This window comes from Echiichthys vipera, assembly GCF_963691815.1.
Source record: "Echiichthys vipera genome assembly, chromosome: 10".
Lineage (NCBI taxonomy): Eukaryota > Metazoa > Chordata > Actinopteri > Perciformes > Trachinidae > Echiichthys > Echiichthys vipera.
The window spans coordinates 14809681-14832067 of NC_139835.1; the positions used below are offsets into that span (position 1 = coordinate 14809681).

The 22387-nt window shown below is 39.7% G+C and overlaps 1 protein-coding gene across 1 annotated transcript in view; it reads left to right on the plus strand.

Annotated features, from left to right (window-relative positions):
* Positions 1-3129: 3129 nt before the first annotated feature.
* cps1 (carbamoyl-phosphate synthase 1, mitochondrial) overlaps positions 3130-22387 on the plus strand; it is a 54027-nt gene continuing 34769 nt past the window's right edge. Inside the window, exons 1-21 of the mRNA XM_083921490.1 lie at positions 3130-3357; positions 4305-4414; positions 4665-4809; positions 5867-5956; positions 6057-6113; positions 6194-6286; positions 6449-6538; positions 7421-7549; positions 7879-7985; positions 8421-8562; positions 8821-8898; positions 9885-9983; positions 10325-10420; positions 11621-11810; positions 12061-12218; positions 12572-12700; positions 14374-14518; positions 15004-15214; positions 15503-15701; positions 15830-16006; positions 17478-17596. Of these exons, the coding sequence (XP_083777616.1) occupies positions 3232-3357; positions 4305-4414; positions 4665-4809; positions 5867-5956; positions 6057-6113; positions 6194-6286; positions 6449-6538; positions 7421-7549; positions 7879-7985; positions 8421-8562; positions 8821-8898; positions 9885-9983; positions 10325-10420; positions 11621-11810; positions 12061-12218; positions 12572-12700; positions 14374-14518; positions 15004-15214; positions 15503-15701; positions 15830-16006; positions 17478-17596 (2690 nt within the window). The 5' untranslated portion in view covers positions 3130-3231. The remainder of the gene's footprint in view (positions 3358-4304; positions 4415-4664; positions 4810-5866; positions 5957-6056; positions 6114-6193; positions 6287-6448; positions 6539-7420; positions 7550-7878; positions 7986-8420; positions 8563-8820; positions 8899-9884; positions 9984-10324; positions 10421-11620; positions 11811-12060; positions 12219-12571; positions 12701-14373; positions 14519-15003; positions 15215-15502; positions 15702-15829; positions 16007-17477; positions 17597-22387) is intronic.

The window sequence follows — 22387 nt, forward strand, 5'->3', positions numbered from 1 at the left end:
TGATGAGCAAATGGTTCCATTTACTGGTCGATGCCAAGTGTGCCAGTATATACCGGGCAAACCACACCCGACTGGATTGAAGGTGTTTGTCTTGGCCGCACCCACTGGTCCGGTATTAGACTTTGTGGTCTACCAAGGAAAGACTACCTTTAAAGTTACAGAAGGAAAGGACATTGGAGAGCAAGCTGTTCTTCATTTGACAGAGTCTGTTCCCCAAGGAACCTACCTGTTATTTGACAGGTTCTTTACAACGATCAACCTCCTAGGGATGACAGGGACTTGAACCCTCATGAAAAGCAGAGTTCCAAAGGACTGCAAGATTATAGGGGATAAACCCTTAAAAAAGAAAGGAAGAGGGGCATCAGAGATGGTAGTCAGATGGAGCCCTCATGAACTTGCTGTCATAAAGTGGTTGGACAACAAGCCAGTTGCCATGACATCCTCTGCCTATGGCATTGGACCTCAGGACACACGCAGTAGATGGTCCAAGAAAGACAAAAGGTTTGTCTAGGTGTCAAGGCCACAGGCAAATGCTGAGTACAACACCAACATGGGTGGTGTGGACTTGATTGACCGAATGTTGAGTTTCAACAGGATGGCCTTTCACACTCGGATATGGACAGTGCATGCAGTTTTCCACTTCTTTGACCTGGCAATCACCAACTCATGGCTTCAGTGACTAGCAGTCTCTGGGGAAGAAACCACTGAAGTTCCTTGACTTTAAACTGCTCCTTGTTGAAGACCTGATTACTCAGGCCCAAGCAGGAGTCGAAAGTGACAGTGAAGATGATTACACTCCCCCACGTCAAAAGTGGAAAGTGCAGCCAAATGCAGCTGTGAGACACTATGGCGCCATCCATCTTCCAGAAATGATGGATGAAACACATGTATCAAGGTGTCGCAGATCTGGCTGCACGAGCAAAACCTATGTGATGCGCACAAAGTGCAAGGTATTCCTTTGTGTTTCCAAGAAGGGGAATTGCTTTTTGAAGTATCATACCAAATGAGCACAACAAAGCCAAACACAACAAAAGTGATGATGGACAGTTATGTGGATGTTAAACTCCATCTCATGTTGACTTATTGGTATTTTCATAGGGACTAACTGGTTGCCATCAAGGTTCCGTTTCACATGTATGGTGTTCAGAAGTCCACTGTAGTGGACACATGATATCTTAAAAATAAAAAATAAAACAAAATAAAAAATGTTTGCAGTATTCTAATTACCTTACAGAGATTGGGGGATTTAAAAAAAATGTAATTGGACAATTTTTTTTCCCCTTGGTAGTCAGGAGGCTACTACTACTACTACTACTACTACTGACCTTCTGTTGAGTTTTTTGTTCAACAAAAATAGCCTACTACTACATATGTTGTAGTCTGTTGAACACTGATAAGCAGCAGGATCACCAGCTCTAGCGATAAGACACTTAGTGGAGAATGAATACCTTGTACATACAGATATATCCTTAACAATAAAGCATCACTTCCTTTGTAACATAAATACAAACATTAAAGTCATGTAGGTGCCATGTCAACTGTAAAGCTGTTATAGCTTGTCCTACAGGCTGGCAGCTAAATGATACTAGGCCCCTCAGTCGTTACTATAACTCATATAACTGTCACCTGTGCAACAAGCGTGCCACTACAGCACCATTAGCTGACTCAAAATGCTTCTGAACCTTGTTAGCAAATGTTACCACTGGATGTCACCAGTGCTCCACAGCTCTACTGAGCAGGAGGAGTGCAGAATGTGATCTGTAGCCCCAGGCCCAGGGGTTTAGACAAGCACAGAGGACCTTCAAAAAAACAAAAAAATATATTGAACAATCACAAATTAATTATTGTTAATGAATTAATTTAGGAATAGACAAAGATCTTAAATGTAAGTGCTATACAATGACATACAGATCTGTACATCTTAACGTTTTAACGGTGAAGATTTGCAAATGGCATCATAGCTTCTACACAGAGAGAACAGGTTACTTTTATCTAAGTCCAGTTTCTGGAGTGTGGACGTATTTCCTGATCCACACAAGTCCCATTACTCACACCCACTTTGTTCAGAGTGCTGAACCCAGCAGAGCGGCAGTCAGGCAGCCTTCTCCACAGAGGACCAGTCTTGCAGTGATCAGCAAATACACACACTACTCTAATCCCACCAACATGCAGCCGGTCCACGGTCAGTTTGCCTTTTCTTTTGCAGGCAACTGGCCTCAAAGAAAAAGCTGTAGAGTTTGTTGCACTGACAGCACTACACACAAGTTTTCTGTAAGCGTGCACTTTCTTTTTAGTTCCTTTTGAATATCCTAAAATGTAGACTGTTCAGCACATGTTATCAATCTTTCGTCATTCATAGACATTTTAAAAGTAGTCGATGTAGCACTTTAATAGCATCAGTGCACAAACACTGCCGTTTAAAATCAGGGGGAATGTGAATATTTAAAGTTAGCCTTTTTAATGGTGCTCATACTTGTAATATGAGTATAGATATTTAACAATTTGAGAGGTTAATATATTTTTGGATCTTGATTTATTTAGCACAACTTTTCAAAACACGAAGATTACATTCAAGAGACATTAAGTTAAAAAAAGGACATGCAAAGGAAACCCAGAAAACAAAGAGGGGGCTTGGCATGTTGGGTTCCCTGCAGTTATTTAACATAAAGGAAAACACACACACACACACACACACACACACACACACACACACACACACACACACACACACACACACTCACACTCACACTCACACTCACACTCACACTCACACTCACACTCACACTCACACTCACACACACACACACACACACACACACACACACACACACACACACACACACACACACACACACACACACACACACACACTAAATAGAAACCTATGCAGAACACTTCACTGTTCCACTATCATGTGTTTAGGAATTCACCAGATGTGAATCCCTGGTTCATTCCTCTCCTATGAAAAACAGTGTAGGCGTTTTCCTGGGGACCAATCTAAACGACGCGCGCTTCATGCGTTGAGCAAAACAACGCTACGACGGCCAATCCCGAACAACCTGTCTGTAATGACACGAGGAGCAATCCCAAACTCGTTCATTCAACTATTTCCTAAAAGAAAATGCACACGTAACTGTAGATCACAATTGCACATATTGAATCTTTTTCTTATATCTGGAAACGTATCATTCACGTCTGTGCTACTTTACCAAAGCAGTAATTGAAGATAATATGACAAAAATCCTGCTCGCTCACAGCGTTGTTAAATCCCTGAGACAAGGATGTGTGGTTGGCAGAAGAGTGGGAAACACGTCGGCATGGCTGAGACTCCAAACTGCTAAACATTTTAGTGTGAAGGTAAGAAAACACGAGTGAGTGAACAAGAAAAAAAACGTCGTTGTCAACTGTAAATGCACGAAACAAACTTTCTTAAAGGCTTCCTCTGAAGTGCCGCAGTATGCCTCTGGACGTCAGGCCGACCTCCATAGAAAAATCTGCAGAGTCTGCAATTCCTTGCCTATACACACATGTACAAACATATAAAACGTTGTTAAAGCATTTTTTTTTAAACAGCAAGAGCTACTCTTTCATTCGGCATATACCCATGACAACGAACCACAGTTATTTTAACGTAATCACAACTTTACCAGTTATGGTTAAAAAGGCTCTCACATCAGAAACAGCATGGGGGACGGGAGCAGTGTGAAGCAGTTGGAAAAAGTTGGAACTCAACTGTATTGAAATATAAGTTGGTGTCCGTTGGGCTTTCATTACCCCGAATTGACAGTTGGCACTATGTGATTCAATAAAACATATAAAGTTACTTGTCTTAACTCTGTGCTTGTTTCGTTTAGAAAGACTGCGATAAACGTCCTGATTTTTGAATGCAGTTTTGGGCGGTGACAGACAAGTTAAAGTTAATGCGTAGCAACTCACAAAACATAGAGAACAAAGCCTGTCGATCACTGGTACAATTGCATCATGTCTGAGGTGCGCCCTGATTGCAACATCTGACTTTGAGTGAGGTGCACTTCCACAGAATATAACTGTCTACATCAATGTGTCAGCATTTTCTGTGATTCATTTAAGGGTATGGGTGAGAGAGAAAGTGGTCTAATTACAGACAGACGGACCATATACTGTCATCACAGCAACATTCACATTGTCCTGCGGTTTCTGCATGAAGACCCAGAGGTCTCACTGGTTGCCATCACTCAAAAGTCAAAAAACACATCTATTGCCTTTGGTCTTTTCAAACTTGGGGGAGATTTATCTTGTCTTCTATTTTTTTTTTAATCTCCCAGGCTCAGACTGCCCACCTGGTGTTGGAGGATGGCACCAGGATGAAAGGCTTTTCCTTTGGGCATGAGGGCTCTGTACCCGGGGAACTGGTCTTCAATACTGGCCTGGTGGGGTAAGAAGGAGACATGCTGACATAAGTAGAACTACATCATAAAAAGACAAACTTGAGCAAGTTAGATACCAAATATAAAAATATCACCATCATCATCATGACAACCTTGCATAATAATTTTATTCATTTAGTTTTAAGGTTTTCATAAAGTTTAAACTGCATTATCTCACCTCATAGAGGACTACGAGTTGACATGACAGTGGGCTTCGTCATCACCACATCATGGTATCCTGCTGTTTCCCTGCTTTAGGTATCCTGAGGCCCTGACTGACCCTAGCTACAGAGGTCAGATCCTGACCCTGACCTACCCTATTGTGGGAAACTATGGAGTACCAAACAGCCAGGAGATGGATGAGCTGGGCCTGAGAAAACATTTAGAGTCAGAGCGCATCCAGGTAGGAAACTCTGAAGGCCTTAGTGCTGCAATGTATTGATTACAAATTCCTGCTTTAATCTTGTCAGTCAGTCAGTGCTCCACTCTGGTCCAGACTGAAATATCTCAGGAATTGAGATGCATTGCCATGCCATTTTTACAGACACTCATGAGCCCCAGAGGATGAAACCCGCTGACTTTTGTGACAGCCTTACTTTTCCTCTACCTCCACAATGAGGTTGACATTTATGGTTTTAGGTGAAATGTCTCAACAACTTTTGGCTGCATTGCCATGAACTTTGTTTTAGACATTCATGTCCCCCTGAGGATGAATTATAATCACTTTGACTACGTAATTTTTCATCAACAGTGTCTCCATCCAATTGCCCAGCAGTACTTTGGTTAAACCTGGAGAAAGCAAATTACCTTTGGCAGAACTAGAGAGTATTTCTTTACGGCACTTTTTTACATGAACAAATACTCGTTAGCATGTTGACATAGCTCAAAGCACTGCTAAGCCTCACAGAGTTACCAGCATGGCTGTAGACTCTTGGTTTCGTTGATAGTATGACTCATATAATTATGCAGTCAAAAATGCTCAAACTTCACTGGATTCAGTTTTTCAGTCAAATATTTGCTAGCTTTCTTAAGGGATGGATATATTCTAAATACAGACATGGACTCACTGCTGGTCAGCGTCCAATGGCGTGTTCACACATGTTTAACGGCACAAATTGTATGCTCACCCTCACGCCAATGCGGATGTAAAGAGTAGAAATTGGATCTCAGTCTCCGATGATTTTAAACTGACCTTTTGGGTTTTTGACAACAATATGTGATCTGATTGGCATTTTTTAACTATTCTGCAAACTTTTATAGGCTAAACATTGAATCAAATAATGTCAGATTAATTGATTATGGAAATAATTGTTAGTTGCATGCGTGCGCATAATAACACAAGTTTCTCTGTGTTTAAGTGTTACAGTGAGTATGACACAAAGCTTAGTTCTGAACCAGTGCAGAGATACTTTTAGTTAAACCTTATGTTTAAGGTTGGTGTTGTGCTTTGGTGTTTCTAGGTATCTGGGCTTCTTGTTCAAGACTACAGTCACGAGTACAGCCACTGGAACTCTGTCAAGTCTTTGGGACAATGGCTAAAAGAAGAGAAGGTTTGGATTGAGATGACCGAGTATCTGGTGTTATCTCAGAAAGGAGCGTAGGACTCTGCTGCTGGTGTATTTACAAATGATACTTTCTTCCTTTTTAAAGGTCCCTGCACTGTTTGGAATAGACACCAGAATGCTGACCAAGATAATCAGGGATAAGGTACTGTGCAAGCAAAGGTCTGAACTGCTACATCTTGGATTGGTTGGTGAACTGCTATTTTGCTTGTGGTTGCTCCTCAGGGCACAGCTTTGGGGAAGATCGAATTTGATGGGCAGCCTATTGAGATATCTGACCCCAACCAGAGAAACCTGGTAGCAGAGGTTTCAACTAAGGTAAAAGCTACTAATCATTGTATGTAACATCCCAAAACAGTTGTTCTGCCCATTACACCAGCAGGACCTGATGCACGAGACCCACTCAGATCATATTTGTTATGTCGTCAAATGTTGTTGACTATTACTAGCCTCTCTTTTCTGTGTCCTCATACCTATTAGGAAACCAAAGTTTTTGGAAAAGGAAACCTCATAAAAGTGGTGGCTGTTGATTGCGGTATTAAACATAACATCATTCGCCTGCTTGTTAAGGTAAGAAAAATATAAGAACCAAATAAAAAACATCCTTGTTGTTGAGCGTGCATCCTCATTAGTTAACGCACTTAAAATTATGTTTTTATGATGTGGACCCAAATCACATTTTCTGAGCAGAAAAGAAATCAAGATTGGTTCACATTTTTTTCTGTAACTGAAAAAAGAACGAGTTGGTAATGTTAGTTCTTACAAGCTCCAGAAATTAAAAAAAAAAACATAATTTAGCTTTCCTTTGTCATCAAGCTGAAAGAGTTTCCAGCCTTCTTTATGCTCTGTTTAATGGTTTATTGCAATTTATTTTCATATTAGCTTGTAATTAGTTGTAATACTAAGTCAGGAAAAGCAGCCTGCATACTTCTAATGCAGTAGTCTGTTTTTATTTCTGTTTATAAATTAAATGTTCCCTTCCTTAATTTGCCTTTTTATTGCTCTGTTGATGAGTGTCTGGTCGTCTCATTAGTCAAAATAATTGGTAGTGTAAATAATAGGTAAATTGCATTGGTAACCTTGATTTCTCGCGTGTTGGTCCATAAAAAGTATAAGTAATGATGATGTTGCTTTTTTATGGAGGCTGATGATGGACTTTGTAGGACGAAATGAGACAACTTTTTTACTGCTCTAATTGAATCAAAAATATAATAACCAATATAGCCGTTGTTGTAGAGCTTTTGAGTTTTTAGACTTTTCTAGACTGTTATATTTAGTGAATGTATAGAGATGTTGGCTAGACGGAGCACTACATTCATTGAAACATGGGTTTATTTCATAACACGTGTAACAGCTGTGTTTACAACTTATTTCGGAAGACTTCACATTAACAAGACCATTAAGCAATACATAAGATTACAGACAGTCTCTATATGTTCTAAATGTCTTTAGAGGGGTGCAGAGGTCCACCTCGTACCGTGGGATCAGGACTTGATGAGTCTAGACTACGATGGGCTTTTTATCTCCAATGGACCAGGAGATCCGTCTCTGGCCAAGGAACTCATCCATAATGTCCGCAAGGTAGAACATGATGCTTTTTAAATATTTTGTTGTAGTTTCACAGTGCTGCATGTTGTAGTCTTCTTTGCGACAAAGACCCAGCTAAAATATTACATCCATACGCAGTGTTTTAACAGTAATCTAAATGATTAATTTTCATTTACAGCAAGTACACTTTAGAGAGCCATAGTATTGAAGGACTTTGTTTATTCTTCAAGTTACAATATTGTAGTACACAGCTATCCACAAAATTTCTTTTTTTTTTGTTCCATGACGTATAAATTAAATTTACATTATGATCTACACTGGACCTTACTAAATATTGTTTTAATGTGTTTTGTCCTGTGAAGGTGCTGGACAGTGATCGTCCCCAGCCAGTGTTTGGGATCTGTATGGGTAACCAGATCACTGCTCTGGCTGCAGGAGCTCAGTCATATAAGCTACCTATGGGCAACAGGTGAACTCTTTAATAGCTAAGCATAATTAAGGCACAATATGGACGCTGTTAAAGAAATCCTCGTAAAGATTTAAAGGTGCCCTGTGGGCTTTTTGTGTAAACAAACAAAAGGTATGTTTACATTCAGGGTTATACACCAAACTACATTGTGTGTATCCTTGTGGTGTAACAAACGTGCCGAGTGCATTTCCTTCCTCAGAAAAAATCTCTAAAGTATTTTAAATCAAGCATTGTTTAAAGCCATGTTTAAAAGCTTTCAGTTTTTTCCATGTCTTTGTTGGTGCATTGTAGCATATCTTGGTGTTACTGCCACCAATTGATCAGTGGAGAAGTTTGAAACCATTGGTAGGACTGTGTATCCTATCACCCACATGCTCATGCATGGGATAAAAAACATTAAAATACTATGTTTTCTGCACGCCTGTGGTTCCCCAGAGGCCAGAACCAGCCGGTACTGAATGTGATGACGGCCCAGGCCTTCATTACAGCGCAGAACCACGGCTACGGCATCGACAGCGAGTCCCTGCCTCCAGGGTGGAGCCCGCTTTTCATCAACGCTAATGATGGCACCAATGAGGTTGGTTTCACACTCTAAGAACAACTTGGCATTTAGATATTTTTGTTCTATTGCTTTTGGATAAAAGCATGAGTTTCTGAAACAGACTAAATGTAGTCAAGCAAATAAGATATGCCTATGGTAGACTACAAAGTCTAAAGACCTTAGTTTATAAAACAACAATATATTATAAAATAGACTCAGCAATTTCAGAAATACTAACATGAAATTCAGAATACTGTTGTTTTTAGTTTTCTTATAACTTTGCCTATTTTCCAGGGCATCATGCACGACACTAAACCTGTTTTCACGGCCCAGTTCCACCCGGAGGCTAAAGGCGGTCCCACAGACACAGAGGTAATTAAAGACTTTGATAGTGCTGCATAAAGTACCTGAATGCAAGACTAAAGTTAAGTAAATGTATCTTTAGAGGATGCTACTGTTTCCATTGAAACAGGAAAACATAATTTGTTTATACAACAATAAGTTGGAAGGTATGTCAACCAGATATAGTGGTAAGAAATAATGGAATATATAAGCAGTTACTGCATCACTGGCAATGAAAAGTGTAATAATCTGTGGTCCCAGATGTTTGACTGCACAAGAGCCACAGGTGCCTTTCCTCTTCGCTACAATAAAGCATTGATGGTTCTTTGCGACAGTTCTCGTCTCCAACATGACGGGTAAAGACTGCAGTTCAAGTCCTGGTCAAAGTATGTTGTAACCTCTGTCATATTAACGCACAGTAATAAGACCTGTCCTCTCCACCGAAACATGCCGTTGACAGCTCTGCTGGAGAATTCTTGCCTTCCTCCTGGGTTGCCTTTTGGGGGCATCACAGAAATCTTGCACTGTGCGCATGACAATTATAGCATGGACTTGACTGACGGGAAGAGCAGTACACATATAAAATTAAAAAATCTTTTTTTTTACCTATTTTACTTTTAACACAAAAAAGGGTGCCAGATTGACAACCCAGAAACAAAGAATTGAGTTTTTTGTCATTAAGAAAATAAAGTGTCATATCTGCTTTTCTAAAACTTTACCTTCCGTTGCACCAAAAAATAAAATGTTTCAAATTATAACTATTCAAGTAATATATAAATAACAAAAAAGTAAGTAAAAAAATCTATTCTTACTTCCTTTATAATAACATTTATAAGATGCCATTTTATTTCTCTGTGATTTTTCTGCACATTTTAAAGCAGACACATTCTACAGAAAGTTTCCTAAAAGTGGCAAAGCGACGCCTGAGGGTACAAGGATCTGGTTTTGTTCCAGAAGCCGTTCCACTCTCAAAACCTCGTACCCTCAGGCCTTGGCATTTCTCTTTGTGTTTACAGTTCCTCTTTGATGCCTTCATGTCCCTGATCAAGAAAGGAAAAGATGCAAATATAGTGTCAGTCATGCCTAAGAAACCAAGCACTCCTCCCAGAGCCAAGGTAATGTAAATCACACTGGTTCAGCAGGTTTACGTTTACCTATATAAGCAGCATGTGATATAAGGACTAACACTTTGAGGGTGTAAAATGTTGTCAGAGAATTGATCAAATGGGTAACATTACAAGAAAATACCAGGATGTAATATTTCACACACACCAGACTGCATAAAATCATTATAATGATTTGTAGCGTAAATGACATTGAAAAAACACAGGAAGGAATATTTTTTTCAAGTAGCTAAACAGCTGTTTATTAGTTACTTTTCGAGGAGTTTGACATCAGGGTCACCATATTGAAGACCGTTATGTTCAATGCAAGTCATCCTTTTTGTGTACTGCAGGTGTCAAAGGTGCTCGTACTGGGTTCTGGTGGTCTGTCAATTGGTCAAGCTGGAGAGTTTGACTACTCTGGATCTCAGGCCATCAAGGCCATGAAGGTAAGAGATAACAAGTGTTAATGTATGGTCCAAAAAAGAATATACTATTTAACCATCGTTTAAACTGAAGTATCCAGCTGTTTTAGAAGATTACTGATTTAAAATATTAAACCGTTTTTGACCTGTTTTTTTTTTTTTAAAGACTGTATACAACAATGGACAATAAGGCTCTACCAGTTTCCACTGTACCAGTGAAACCAAAATATCCATACTTAAAATACAGGCGCCATTATTTGACCAAACCAGAGTCTGCACAGTAGGTATCGGGTGGTAGTGTCACGCCATCAAAGTGACTTCCATTCATCTGCTTGACCAGTCGTGAGTCGATCATGGCTGTAGATCATGATGCTTCACCCTTTTTTTATAGCATTGAATAACTAGTTAAAACCAAACTTATGAAAGAAAAATGAACACATATACAAACATCAGCGTGATTTAAAAACTACCTACATCGAAAGAAACCATCTTTGGGAAAAATGTATTTGATTTGTATTTCGACTTTTACATTTTTTTTTAGTTTAGCCCATGTCCCACCCGCTAACATGGAGGGGGCGGGACTTATGACCTATACTGCAGCCAGCCACCAGAGGGTGATCCAGATGCTTTGGTTTCAGTTTTTTGGGAGCCGTCAAGCCGTCTATCGTTGTATACAGTCTATGCTTGCCACTTTGTGACAGTGACAGTTTTGGTCTTTTCATAGATTATTTTACATTTAGAACAAACTTCTTCTTTTATTTTTAAAGAAGAAATTTCATGCATGAACAGATTTGAATAATTTGATATGCATACTGTATGGTACCCATTGTAGTCCATATGGAATTAATAGGCCATTTTCACAGAGGACATTTTGACATGTGCATGTAGAAAAATCTTGGATGTGAACAATAAATTTAGGGTGGCTGAATTCCATTTAGCTGCTTTGGTTTCAGTGCCCTGTGAATGCTTGCTCACTTTCATGGCTTACTGGGATACTTGAATTGAAAAGAGCCATTGTTAATAACACCTGTGCTTTCTCTTCTCTACTGACAAGTCTAAATGTCTACTGTGAAAAAGGTCTTTTGTCAAAAGTAGTATTTTAACGAACAGAATTAAATGCCGGGCAGAACAACCATAGTAGCACATTTAAAATGAAAGACATAGATGTAGTAAAAGTGATACATTTTCTTTATAATGATAATAAACCTTGTGGACATGTTGTAGGAGGAAAACCTGAAGACAGTGCTCATGAACCCAAACATAGCCTCGGTTCAGACCAATGAAGTGGGCACAAAGCAGGCGGACTCGGTCTACTTCCTGCCTGTAACGCCACAATTTGTAACTGAAGTCATCAAAACCGAGCGTCCAGATGGCATACTGCTCTCCATGGGTGGACAGACTGCACTCAACTGCGGTGAGATGTGGGCCAATGTTTGCATCAATGTTCTGTGGGAGGCACTTACACTCGCAGGATTGGAAATAACTTACACCAAAAATGTGAAACTCATGTCACTGTAGGGCTCTTAGGATAAAAGTCATTCACTAAATGGCATTAGCAATCCATGAGACTTATTCCTCTTTTCAACCAACTTGAGATGCTGTTTTGTTTAACACCGGTGTGTTTAACCATGCATATGTGGATTTGTGTCTTGTTCTGTGTTCAGGAGTTGAATTATTCCAGCGTGGTGTCCTGGAGCAGTACGGGGTGAAGGTCCTTGGAACCCCAGTGGAGTCCATCATGGCCACAGAGGACAGACAGCTTTTTGCTGACAAACTGATGGAGATTAATGAGAAGATTGCACCCAGTTTTGCTGTGAAGTCGGTAAGGTCTCGATAACAAGAAAAAACATCTTCCTTTTGTAAACATTGTAAGAAAAATAGCCTGCATTTATATTGTGCATTTCAAGTCTACTGACCACGTAAAGTGATTTTCAAGACATGCCAACATTCACCCATTCACACACACATACTGATGGCAGAGACGACCATGACGTACAGTTTGACACTTTGGAGGAGCCAAGGGTCAAACCAGGAACCTTCCATTACTAGATAGCTGCTCTACATCCTGAGCCATGTTGCTGTGTTGATGTATTCAGTCCATTTTTTTGTGTTTTAAAGTAGTTTTTTAGTGTTCACTAGGGGAAATACAGTATACTATTTCTGTGCATCTTTCAGTTGTCTGATGCCTTGAAAGCGGCAGAGCAGATTGGCTACCCAGTGATGTTACGATCGGCCTATGCCCTTGGAGGTCTGGGATCTGGTCTGTGTGCCAACAAAGAAATTCTGGAGGAAACTGCCCTAAAGGTCAGAATAAATTGTGCAGGAATGGTGGATGCATCTGGGAAAATGTATAATTGTTAATCTTGGTAATTTATTTTCTTTACATTTGATTGATTATGCAGATTAAATCAGTAATTAAAGCATTTTACCCAGACTGTTTCTGACAAACTCTTTTAGATGGATACCTTTACCCATGTTTACAGCATTTACCTGCACAAAGATAAAAGCTTTGAAATTGTTCAGGTATTTTTCTTTGGTGCTCTGCCAAGAGGGGAATAGTTTGCTGTTGCTTAGCAACATTCTCTTTGTGCATGTCCGGTAACCGTCTGAATTGGTTATAATCTGTGATCACAGGCTGCACAATGAGCAGGCTGTGCCAGACTGTTTTGGATTGGCATATTTTCCTTGCTGCTGTTTTCCTCATCTTTCATTCAAAAGTATTTATTTTTTGTCTAATTTGGAAGATTCAGCAGCAAATGTTTCTTCACCCGTTGTGCTCGGCGGCTGTTCCACTGTTTTGTATCAAGTACAGAGCAAATATATATTCCCAAGGTCTTTGTCTTGTCATCTTTGATAAAGATGCACGTATTCCTTTAACCCCATGTCCTCCTTTTCAAAAAGAGTATTATGTTTATCCATTGCCTGTGATCAATCTGAAGGTACATGTTCTTGTTACTGAGTGTTCCAGCAATCCATGTCTCAACAAATTAAAATACACAGTATATGTTGTTCCATAAATTTCTGATTTCAAAGCAAGGGAAGCTGCAAATGAATTGTTTCAGTAAAATTAACAAACACAAAGCACTTTTTTTGTAGTTTATTCAGTGGATTGTAGTTGTTGTGTTTAAAGATCAAACACTGAAAGAATAGCCTGGACAAAATCTATGCAGGCACAAGAACAAACATAACATATTAACACATGTAATTTGATGCAATCCAATACAGTGAACCTGGAAATAAATTCTGCAGCATATGTAACTATGAGCTTTAATGTGTTTTTCATGAGACTGTGAGATATGTTTGTTCAACTTTATGCTAATTGTTAAGGCTGTAATTCATGCATACTTGCATTATATTGTTAAGTATGCTAAAGTTATTTGTCTCTTGGCCATCTGCTTGACTGTCGACATGAAAAATAGTTTCCTTCCTTTGATGACAATTGGGTTTACATTAAGATTCATGGGGGTGGTATGCCACATACTGTATTTTCTGCCGGAAAGAAAATAATGTATTTATTATGTTAAATCATTGGAAAATTGTTTATTAGTTTACATAAACTCACAACAAAATCTTTATTATTTCTACTGAATAATACGCCGTCATTGCCAGAATGTATCACCCAATCAGTTTAAATGCCATTCTATGTGTGTTTTTGAGTACATTCAAACGATGGCTCAATATCAGTCAGTGGGGTGGTGGTGGTGGGGGGGGGGATTTAACGTGCAATGTTTCCCTTACAGCTCATATAGTTTTTTATTGCAGTTACATAATGATTAAGCACACCAATAAGTAGATAGTAATCAAGTGCTCAAATTACACTGACTGTAAGCTTTCCAAATGTAGCACTTACATCACACAGCTATTGTATTAACTTATATTGTACATGTCTTCATGTTATTGTGTCTATTAGCTGTGTAAAGGCTAATGTTGACACACAGCACCTAAACTTGCAATATTCTGTGAATATTGTGCTTTAGGCCCTGGCTATGAGCAGTCAGATCCTGGTGGAGAAGTCTTTGCTGGGCTGGAAGGAGGTGGAGTACGAGGTGGTGAGAGACGTGGCTGATAACTGCGTCACTGTCTGCAACATGGAGAACTTCGATCCACTGGGCATTCACACAGGTACTAAAACATGCACTACATACTGATGTGTTTGCTTCCGACTACCGTGCTATGTTTTGTAGTATGTATCTTGTTTTTTTATTCAGCTGTTTGCTATTCTGTTTTCCTCAATAAAACATACATTCTCTCTCTCTCTCTGCTGAGGCTACTTCAGGGTGAGTATGTTTTCTACCTAGTCTGTTCAGAAGCAGGTTGTTCACGGCCATATTTACACTCCATCCAACAAGGTGTTTTTGACAGCCGTTGTCCTTGTGTTATTTCTTTGTCTTGTTCAAGACTTTAGTGTTTAGTTTTTATAGCAAACACCCATTGTACGGACTGAGACATTTGAAGTTCACCTAAAGGTGGTTTGAGTTGTCTTTACAAACCCAAATGGATAAACAAACAAGTGGGTTTTTTCACAACTTTATGTGACGTTTAAGCTCAAGCCAATTTCAAAGACGGTTAATACCGTTTAAAGGCTCTAAATCCTTCCTCTTCTTCAGGTGACTCCATAGTGGTGGCACCAAGCCAGACATTGTCCAACGAGGAGTACCACATGCTCCGTGAGACAGCCATCAAAGTGGTTCGTCACCTTGGCATTGTAGGCGAATGCAACATCCAATATGCCCTACACCCATCGTCCCTGGAGTACTGCATCATTGAAGTTAATGCCAGGCTCTCCAGGAGCTCCGCTCTGGCATCCAAAGCCACCGGGTGAGAGAATACCTGTATATAAAAGTACAGAATGTGCACACCACTAGTAGGCTGGTAATACAACATGTTGGACAGCAGAATATGCGTTTGATTTTCTTCAATTTTATCAAAATGTTCTTGGAGCTTTTCTGTAGGACAAATCATAGGAGTCAATACAACATCACACCTTTGATCAATATCCTCACTGTGTGATCATCCTAATAATAATCACAAATCATGTTATTTGTTGCATAAACTTCAAACACTAGTTGATTTTGGTCTCCCTGACCCTTGGTCCATATCTCACAGATATCCCTTGGCTTTTGTTGCTGCTAAGCTGGCTTTGGGTATCCCCCTACCGGAGATCAAGAACGCTGTATCAGAAAAGACAACAGCCTGCTTTGAACCAAGTCTAGACTACATCGTAACCAAGATCCCCCGCTGGGACCTCGACCGCTTTCAGGGCATGTCTCATGAAATAGGCAGTGCCATGAAGAGTGTCGGAGAGGTGGGGGAAGGATCCACGGATAAACACTCACTCATTCACTCAGTGTCTCACTCACTCATCCAGTTGCTTAGTGTCTACACTCACACACCCATATTATTTTGTCGCGTATTTCCCTCTTCTGGGTTCAGGTGATGGCAGTTGGTCGGACCTTTGAGGAGAGTGTCCAGAAGGCCCTGAGGATGTGTCATCCTTCAGTGGATGGCTTTGTGCCCCGGCTGCCACTCAAGAAAGCCTGGGCCGACACCCAGGACCTGCAACAGGAGCTGGCTGTGCCCTCCATCACTCGCATCTTCTCCCTTGCCAAGGTAGACTTATCTTTTTATAAAGTAAATAATAAATGACTCATTAAAATCACATTTTGAAGATTGACAGAAATTATCATGAAAAAAACATGAAATGGCCTACCTGCATGCCTAGTTATGAATGCCTAATTGTGTGGGGATTATTGCCCTTTTTAATTAAATAGTTACACAGGAGTTTTAATACTTGAAAAACACACATTGTATAAACTGTGTTTGAGTATCTAACTGACAGAGTGGGCTTTTTAAACATGTGTGGTAGGATGCTTCAAAATCACATCATCTGAAGGGTATTCTTCTAAATCTGTTTTTCTGCTTGTCCAATACAGTCCATTTAGCCTTTCTTTTCCCTCACAGAATTACATATATAGTAGACACTAGACACAGGGTCAAGCTCCATCATCCAGACACAGTAATGCTGCATGAACCATCGCAAGGTCAAAAACATCCAAGTCTAGCACTTACATCCTTTTATCACCAGCTGAAAGAAAAGCAGAATGAGGTCATGTCGATGTCTAAACCTCCAACTGTATGAGCTCGGTGTCCTGACAGTGGAGATGTATTTGTCCCCTTGAATATGGAGTGAGATCACTTAAGACGGCGACAGTATTAGGGAGATTAATGCTCCACATCATATCTCCAAGCATTCAAACGCCAGCTATAATGCCTTAAGGTGGTCAGCACAGTTACTGCTACTGTTAGCTAACCCCTCTGTTTGATTTTTAAACCTTCATGTCTTAGGTACAGGCCATTTGAGACAATATGTTATACTTATGGTGGGACAAAGCATAAAAATGAAGCCAGCCAAGACCATTACACAAACACAACAACAGTTATTCTGACATAAGCTATGATAAGTGTAATTCTCGGGTATGATTTTGTTCTTATATTTTGCAGCTCAGACATCTTCAACACTAGCAAACATCTTGCATAGTGTTTTTTCCCAGCATGTGGAAATGTTGCATCTGGATTTGCTGCTTTAATCACAGAAGACACTGAAACTCTACTGAAAGTCACAGTAATACGCACCTGCAGCTTTGTTAGATGCTCCTTGTTTACAGGGCAAAGTAGGTTTTGCTTCAAGTTTTACAGACCGCTGTGTAAAATCCTTCCACATTACCCTGCAATGATTTCTCTGGTCAGCAATCTAATACAGAAATAATAAAACATATTTACAAGCTGTTGTCAGGGCAGAACCTGTCATATCACAGGTTAATGACACAGACTGGCTTGATGTAATTTTTTTCATAAAAGGCCTATATTTGCAAAGTCATATATTGTCCGTGCAATAGATTTTACTTAAAGGAGTCCTTGAAATGGTAAAGGATGAAAACATTTTTTTTACAGTGACTATTCTGAATGACTGTTCCTATCCACTGTGAAACCTATTGGATGTCCACTTTAAGAATGCTCCGATGAATGACGGTGATGAATAATAAATACAATACTGAGTCTATACCCTGTCTCCACCTATAAGGCCCTCCACAGTGGAATGAGTGTCGATCAGATTCACCAATTGACGGCCATAGACAAGTGGTTCCTCCACAAACTCAACAGGATAACACAGCTGGAGCAGCACCTGGCAAACTTCAACAGGTAACTTTCTGTTACTTTTATAACTCTGTAATGTTCCTGTCGATTCATCTGCCGTTGAATTAAGAATTCAAGTGACGCACATCATTTTTAGCTTTTGCTTAAATGGTACCCCGCCTCCCGTCCAATGTCAGCTGGGATTGGCTCAAGCCCCCTCATGAACCCTGTCGGGGACTAGCGGTTGCAGATGATGGATGGATGGATGGTTTAATGGTAATAATATACTGGTGTGTGTATGTCTTCGTGTTCTATTGTGAGTGTATGCAATGTGTAAAAGTCCCACTTACTATATTGTGTCTGTCTGACTTTCTCCTTCTCTTTGATAATTGAAAAATTTTTGGTCAAGTGGAACTATCTCTTCCAAAATACAGTACATGCATCCCTCCATCCCTCTCTCCATCCATAAAGTTGCAGTCTATTGCGCCACAAGCAAGCTCATGGAGTATTATCATTTTATGGAATATATTGTAATTCTTTTCCCAGTTCCCAAGACTGCTCAGTCACTCACTATTACCTCTTTGCCATGAACAATACATTCTTCTCCTGGTTATCCGTTTCATTAGTTCTGCCTTAGACTTTGTTGGTTTGCAGATTGGTATTATAAATTTGCTACGGATGAATGATTGAATATTTTCTGTAAAGCCTGCAGGGAAATTCTATTCTTATTTTTTGTATTACTGGCAAGTTATGTCAACCATGATTACTAGTTCTTTCTTGAAATGATGGAATATTCTTCAGTAGGAAAATGTTGGTCCTCAAAATGAGATGGACCCCAGTCTCTTCACGTCTCTCTTTCTCTCTCTCGTGGTTCGCCTCCTCTCAGCTGCCTCTCTCACTCTCTCTCTGCCCTCGGGCTCTTATACCTGGGTAGCCACTGTGAATTTTCATGGCTCAGCCACAGGTTACCTGCTGCTTCCTTCTGACTCTGCTGTTTAATAATTAATGGCCGGCCGTCTGGTGGGCGCCCAGCGCATCGCGCTGACACGTGGAAGGCTGTCGTAGTTCCCGCTGTCTTTGGGGCAGGGGACATTGGGATGGGCACACAACAATAGTCTGCTGCCAAACTGCTGGGGCGTAGAGTAGAGTACAGGTGGGCTGCAGTCTCTACTGGTTGGCAGACTCCTTGCTTGTGTGCATAAGAATGTTAGCTCTCCTATGGCTGTAGTAGTTAAGATTTGAGGATATTTATGATGGAGGAGAAAAATCCTTCAAAGTCAGGACATTTTATTTTTCTTCATCTGTACTAGAGTAACATGTACTGTTAGGATTTCTTTTCTTTTTTTCTTTGCAGAAAAAGGTCAAGCTAAGGACAAAACATGTAGGTATGAAGTTTGCTGTTGAGTATTACTAGTATTATTACGTCAATACGTATGTGCATGTTTTTATGTTAGCACAAACAACAATTATTGTTATTGTTGATTGATTTGACAATTTTTCATTCCATTAAGCACATGTGAAGGAGATGGCAAATAAAAAAAAATGCCACTGAGTTTCTGAAGTCCAACATGACTTCTTCCCAAAGATGCAACTACACATGACAAAGAAAAGCTGCAAATCCTCTCATTGATAGAACCAGAGGATGTTTTGTTTTTACATGACTGAAACCGTAGAATGGTTATCAAAATAGATATGACACGATATTCCATATTCTACATTGACACTTTGCTTTAAAATACAGTTCGATTGAATGAATGGACTCACTCTGTTTAAGGACATCCAAAAGTGTCATTCTAATACTTTGGAGCTTCAAAGTTGATTAAGTGGGAAAATTAAGTTTACTTTTAGTATGTGCGTGTGTTTTTGTAATCATATGTGATATCTGTCCCTTTTCTTCACTCTTAATGCAAACACACACACACACACACACACACACACACACACACACACACACACACACACACACACACACACACACACACACACACACACACACACACACACACACACACACACACACACACACACACACACACACACACACACACACACACACACACACGCGTGTGTCTTTCTGGAGTTGCTCGCCAGTTCAGTGCAGAGCAGTGCAAGGATCTGTCTCGGCACACAGTGTCTCGTCATTTAATCCCAGTCTGGGATCATTAAAGTAATTCTATTCTATTCTATTAAGACAATTTGGACTTAAACCCCACTCTGCAGTGACCAAACATCTCATCAGCAGAAAGAATAAAAAGGCTAGACTTGCCTTTGCTGAGGAGCAAGTTGTGATGACAGAGGAGAACTGGTCCAGAGTGCACTTCAGTGATGAGAGTACCTTCAATTTATTTGGGTCTGATGGGAAACCTTATTCTCTGTGTAAGACTGGGGAAAGACTGTACCCAAAGTGTGTAAAGAAGTCTGTTAAATATGTAGGAAGAAGTGTCATGGTTTGGGGGATGTTTTCTGACCCTCTTGTACAGCTACATGGCAGGGGGAATGCATATGTTTGTGAACCTCCTTCGGAAACATGCAATACCTTCACTGCAGTTGTCTCCCAATAAGCTGCAATTTTCATGCAAGTCAATGCCCCTCCCCGTCACATTGCAAAACCAGTTAAGCAGTTCCTTGAAGCTAAGAATATTGAAACAATGAAATGTCCAGCCCAGAGTCAGGATCTAAACCCCATAGAGAATCTCTGGAAAGTCCTTGGCAACAAAGTAATGGCTAAGAAACGCACTACAGTTACTGAAGTGTTGAAGAGACTGCTAGAAGAATGGACCAAGATCAAACCAGAGCAGTGTGAGAAACTGGTGATGCCCTGAGGGCGCAGATATGTTGAAGTCATTTAACACACAAGCCTCTACACTTCCTATTCATTTTTTAACCATATAGCCCTAAGAAAACATTGTTTAAATTTTCTCTTCCCATATAATGGTTACTGTTCTTTAATTTTGCTCACTGTTTTTTTCATAAAATAAAGGTTTTTGTTGAAGCGCCTTGGTTATTTAAAAAAAGAAAAGCCTGCTAGTACTGCAGTGGTATAGCCACGGTGGATATTCTATAAAATTCTGGACAATAAAAAATGACAGTATTTTTAAGAAAAAATCAAGTATTTATTAATCTAATTTTGATCTCCACTGTATGTACATACGTTCATGGCATGCAAGTGATCCCCCTGGCTTTAAACTGGTCTTCCAGAGCAGATCATTGTACGCAAGATGACTAAGCTCTCAGATGAAATGTCTTTCCTTCCTGGGATTTTGACTCAGCTGCTCTCTTCTTTCTTTGTTTCTCGGTTCGCTATTTCACAGCCCGGCCATGTGCAGTGGGAGTTGAAACACACTTGACATTTCCAATATTGTTACGCTACAAGGTCATAAATAATTCAGATGAGCGGGGAGAGCAAGTTCTGGTTTACCAGTAATAAGAATTCATCATTTTGTTTTTTACCTAGCAGTAAAAGAATACTGTGACATTATTGGAAATATGCTTGTTGCTTTCTTAATGGGAGTTACAAGAGGAGATCATTATCAGTTTTATCTTGCATTCATGCGTTTCATTTTAACTTGGCACAAAAACACATAGCAAAGGGAGACATTTAGCTGAGCTCTGTCAAAAGAGCCTTTCACCAACTCCATAAGCTGTCGTATTTACACACTATCCTGTTATTTTAAAGATATAATATGTAATAAGCAAACACACAGCATTCAGAATCGGCCCCTCCTCTCCTCCGGGCTCAGCGCCCAGAGAGAGCGATGGTCGAGTGAGAGAGGACAGAGCAGTGAATCAGAGGAATAAAACTGTATTTTTTTTTAGTGTTACACGGCAGTTACTGTACAATCAAATCCCAGGTGACTTTTGGAAATTTTATCAGTTGGCTTTCAAGAAAACATCAAACAACATGTAACCCATCTTTGTGCTAAACTCAGACTAAAATTTTCTGGAGAAATCCCAAAACACAACGCACTTGATATCGGTCCTTTGTTCTAACTTCTTGTAAAACAGCAAACAAACATATTTCCAAAGATGATCTGAACCTGTTGTATCATTCTGATGTCATGTCATAATTAATTTTCAGCAGATTAACACAAGCAGTGTAGTAAATTGTTGATAAGGCATGTTGTTGATAATTGGTAAAAATAGGCATAAAGGCATAAATCTAAACAAAAAAAAGGATACACGTTTCTTCTGTTCTGTAAGAGGAAATAATCAGAGTTTACTACAGATGGCATATCCCTAATCTGGATTTCTCCCTCGTGCCTTACTCCTTCCGGTCTCATATTTCTCTGCAATAAGCTTGTATTTGCTTTATTTTTTTAGCTACATTAGATACATGTATTTAAAAGAATAACTACTACATAAAAAGCTGTATAATTAATTCGTAGTATTAGAAATAAGTATAATTTAAGCATTTTAAAAAAATTCTCTCTCACTGCCTTCTTTTGCTTATATCAGAGAGTCATACTGTCCCTGTCCCATCATTTTCTGTAAACTACACTTTGCAGTAAGATAAAATGGCATAAAAGGTGACTCTAGGTATTAGAAGTATTTTGTATGGAAACATAAGCTAAGTAAATGTAAATGCAGCAGGTCTAAAATTGTTTGAATGTAAGTAGGAAGCAAATTCAAGTTTTTTGTGTAATAAATTGTTCCAGGTCTAAATTGCCTCTTGATACCTAACTCTATTTCTGCCACCATTTTTCTGTTTAACCTCACAGTTGGCTTTTAGGTTTCATCAATGAAAGTGTGTTTTTAAATGGCTGCACTTGTCAACCTGGTGCTTTGGCACCTCGGTGCCTTGCTTGTCGATGTGTTATTGATCAGTGTGAGGTGATCTGTACTCTGCTGTTCACATTG